The 4337-nt window shown below is 43.3% G+C and overlaps 1 protein-coding gene across 1 annotated transcript; it reads left to right on the top strand.

The window, feature by feature from the left end:
* The first annotated feature begins 195 nt into the window (after positions 1-195).
* Positions 196-3596, top strand: tpbgb (trophoblast glycoprotein b). The gene has a single exon (XM_064342460.1). The coding sequence runs from the start codon at positions 796-798 to the stop codon at positions 1930-1932; it is 1137 nt and encodes a 378-aa protein (XP_064198530.1). The 5' UTR covers positions 196-795; the 3' UTR covers positions 1933-3596.
* Positions 3597-4337: the final 741 nt, after the last annotated feature.

Below are 4337 nucleotides of genomic sequence, written 5' to 3'. Positions count from 1 at the left end.
AATATATGTATGCCCGCATCACACAGCTATTTTGTAATCTCAGAAATAAATTCTGAGGGGGGATCAATAGTACGTCATGAGAAACTATCGCCGCAAATAGTTTTGAAGCATATTACCGATTACGCAATTAACTTTCCCCGTCCTCCCGCCTAATGGTACATTCCAAGCAGTGGTTTACTGTGAGGCTCCGTGGATCGAATCATTCTTCACAAAACCGAGGAGGGAGCACGGTGAGGCCTGAGACCCCGGAATAGGTGTGGGCGAAAAAGGCTGTCTTTTTTTCACTCAGTTTATTCACAAGCCGATGTGAACTGTTTGACATTTTTGCTAACTGACTATAACTTGTGTCGACTCGGTCGTGAGTGAATGCCACTGAAATCAACTGAAGGATTAAACAATCGCAACAGGAGACTGGAAAATTACCCTTTATACGAAGCGGAAGACTGGTACCGGGCACGTAAATGTGAGGCATTGAAACTTTTCTCTTTGCTTAAAATTGCACAAGAGTTCTGTTTGCATGTATAGGTGATGAATTGCACCGAGAGAATCAAGTTTTGCCGTGTATTACAGACGTGGAGCGACTTGATCAGACTGAAAGACTGCTTTATTTTCTAACCTACATGAAACCAATGCGAACATTGCAAAAACTGACTCCATAAATAATACTTGACCTCAAACAATCTTAAAAAAAAAAATAATAATAATAATAATCAACGCATAATTTGGGACGTCGCGCTGTTTTCCTGTAACTTTTTGGATTAGCCTATTGACCAGCATTTTGCATAACGTTAAAAAATGCTTGTTGCGTACCCATTACTTATCAAAATTGTACGAAGTCACAAAGGACTTAATAAGTTGAGTCTGGGTTTATTGCTTGTCCTTGAGTTAGTGACGCTAGCCTCATCCCAAAATTGTCCAGTGAATTGCACGTGTACATCGACTGTTGTGGAATGCATTAACCAGGGTTTTACAGCAGTTCCCGAACATCTACCGAAAGACGTCAAGGTCCTTTTCTTAAGTGGCAATAACATAACCCAACTCTCTGTGGACTCGTTCGCAGACCTTTTGACTCAGCTCACTGACCTGCATCTGACAGGCAATAAGATTGAACAGGTTGAAGCAAACACTTTCACCAATTTGCCTAGTCTGCGATTGCTCGACATAAGTAACAACAGATTACTCTCCTTCAGTCCGGAAGCCTTGCTTATCAACAACAGTCTACAGGAGCTCAACCTGAGCAGGTCCCTTTACAATTACTCCTACATCAATGAGATCTCCAACCTGCTCCAGAACGGGACCCCACAGCTGTCCGTGCTGGACCTGTCCAACAACAATCTGCTCTATCTCCCTGAGAACATCTTCTCCAGCTTGTGGAACCTCAGCAGGCTTGACCTGAGGAACAACTCCCTCGTATCCATCAGGAACGGGACCCTGAGGGACCTGCGTCTGCTGAATCTGGACCTGCGGGAGAACTCGCTGAAGGGGCTGCCCGACAGCGCTCTGGCAGAGCTCAGCCAGAAGGGAATGCATCTGTGGCTGGGGGACAACCCCTGGAACTGTGACTGCATTGAGGACCTGGTGCTGTGGCTGAGGAAGGCGGAGCAGGTGATGGACAGGCAGGAGCTGGTCTGCGCAGAGCCAGAGAGGCTTAGGCAGGTGCGCCTGCTGCAGGTGAACAGGACCGAGCTCCAGTGCGCCTTCTCGAAGGACATGAAGGGTGTGCTGGAGACATCTTATGTCTTCCTGGGCATGGTGCTGGCACTCATTGGGGTCATCTTCCTGTTTGTCCTCTACCTTAACAGGAAGGGGATCAAGAGGTGGATGTACAACATCCGTGATGCATGCAGAGACCACATGGAGGGCTACCACTATAGATATGAGATCAACTCAGACCCCAGACTCGCTAACCTCAGCCTCAACTCCGATGTGTGACAGAGGGACAAGGGAGTGAGCGAGAGAAGGGTGGGGGCTGTTTCACCCCCTGTATTAACGGCATGGTGACTTGCTCTAGCTATGCATGACGACTTCTTAGTTACAAAGAGACTCCAGCCCCAAGCCTGCCCCCTCCCTATAGACTCTTGCCTCTGCTGCAAAATGGGGCTTTAGCTAGCCAGCCCTCTCCAACCACCCCACTGCCCACTGAGGCCGCACCCCCTCTTCCCACCCATGTGATGAGCTCTCTACTGATGTGTTCTGTCATCTTTTGATGTTGTGGAATGCTGCATGGACCGGCAGGTACAGTGAGCCCTGTACCAGGGCATTCTGACAGAGACTGACTGAAAAAAGTACTTTTTTCCATACTGGGCAACTGCAGAGACTGAACAAATTTATGTTGTCATAATGTGACTGAAAAATGCCTATGTGCATATATGCATATGCATATACATGTATACATATTTATATATATATATGTATACTGTAGCGTAGTATATATCCATGCTGACAGCAGTAAGCATTTGCCTTGGGAGATGCCTCATGTTATCCCACAATTTTTTTTTTTTTTTTTTTTTTGCAAATGCAGGGTACATGTCATTGTGCTTGTGTAGTGTTTGCTGTTATCAGATGAGTGGATATCTTTTTTTTTATTATTCTGATTGATGATCAAAATAGTGCAAATTTGCCATCTATAGATGGCTGCCATGGTTATCCCCCCATTCTTCCTGAAATAACTCTGCTTAATGGGGTTGTTTTATTGCAGGTTACAGGGAGGTGTAGCTGTGAAATGGAAATCTACTGTAGCTGTGAGAGTAGGAAATCTTGCTGCAGATTTGTTACACACACGCACTCACACACAGAGTTATCTACTTTGTACACATACCACTCATGGTCTATACAATTCATGTGGGCTACATGCATACCAGTGTACCACACTCATGTAGGCACCGTACAAAATGAATAAACTACCCTCACTCCATGTAGAGTACATGCAGTTAATGTTACATTCACTCTATACAAACCACACACACTACATACACCACATAGCCATTCATACTACAGATAGTCAACATATGCCAGGTATGATTTATGGACCAAATTCCGTATAAACTGTACACGCACACTGGCACTAGGAGGACTCAGTAGACACACTGAATATATTGCACACTAAACACAAATTCAGGAGACTGCAGTGTTCACTCATTAGTGAGCAGGAAGTGCTGTGAGAGGAGACAGTCGCTGAGTATCACTCAACCCCCACAAAACAGCAATAACCTGGCTGAGGGGGAAAAGACATAGCGTGAGCACAATAATCTTTATTTGTGACATATGGCCATTAAATTCAGTTAAAATGTGCAGTTGGCTATATTGTTCACTATCAAGCTTTTCAAAATCCTGAAAGTGTAGGAAAGAAGTGGGTGGGGGGTGGGGGTTGGGGGTCTATGCCTAGATCAGCATTCCTGTTTATGGTGCAGGATATGGAAATCGCTTCAACAAAATTATCTTCCCTCTGCTTGTATTTATTCATTTAATCGAGAATGTATGCATGTATTTTCCCCTGGGCCCTTTGTGCAATAATGCCATAACATTTCACTTTTTTGCGCTTTTATGATTAAATGCAAATATTTTGCAATATTAAAATATTCTCTTGAGAATGCAAATGTTTGAAATTGTTTATGCAACTCAGACGGTCATAATCGTTGACACAGTTACCACTAACAGCCTCACAAATTATTATAGATAATTATCATTGGTATTATGGTATTATCATTTTCTTTCTCTCAAGATAACCTTAATAATTTTAAGCTGTAAGGAGCTTTAAAATGTCACGCTTTTCATGTGTGCTCCTGAAGTCCCTTGCGGATGCCTTCTGACATTTGCAACCTTTCCGCTTTTGCGATTAATATTAAAGTGTCAGATTCTGTCAGGAGAGATGGTATATAAAATGTGTATGAACAGAGGTGGCACTGGCTCACCTAGTGTCAAAGACCACCCTCTGAGACTTATTTTCAAAGAAAGGGATGGTGTGTATGTTTGCAGGGAATGTGTGTGCAGAGCTTTGTGGATATATGGTTATTTATGTGGTTATATTTTTAAGTGAAACATTTCTGTGAGGTGTTTAATGTTGGTGGTTATTATAGAAAGAATATGGCTGTTTCAGATTGAAGTGCAGTGTTACTAAATTCTGAAGAGGAGCCACTCTTGAACAAGACCATCAGTCAAACAGCAACACAGTCTGCTGCTCAAATTAGGTTTTTTTTTTATTTTCGCTGTCATTATAGATGACATTCAGTCACACTGCAGTAAAAGTAGCCTACTACAGCTAATACCCAAGTCCCCATATGCAGTCTCATATTCCTTGAACAATGAATGGAATTCCTGATGATGAAGTGCCCTTGCAA

The sequence above is a fragment of the Anguilla rostrata genome, chromosome 1, assembly GCF_018555375.3.
Source record: "Anguilla rostrata isolate EN2019 chromosome 1, ASM1855537v3, whole genome shotgun sequence".
In the NCBI taxonomy this organism is placed as follows: Eukaryota; Metazoa; Chordata; class Actinopteri; order Anguilliformes; family Anguillidae; genus Anguilla; species Anguilla rostrata.
The sequence above is the reverse complement of the archived record's forward strand: the minus strand, read 5'-3'. Positions and strand labels throughout refer to the sequence as shown.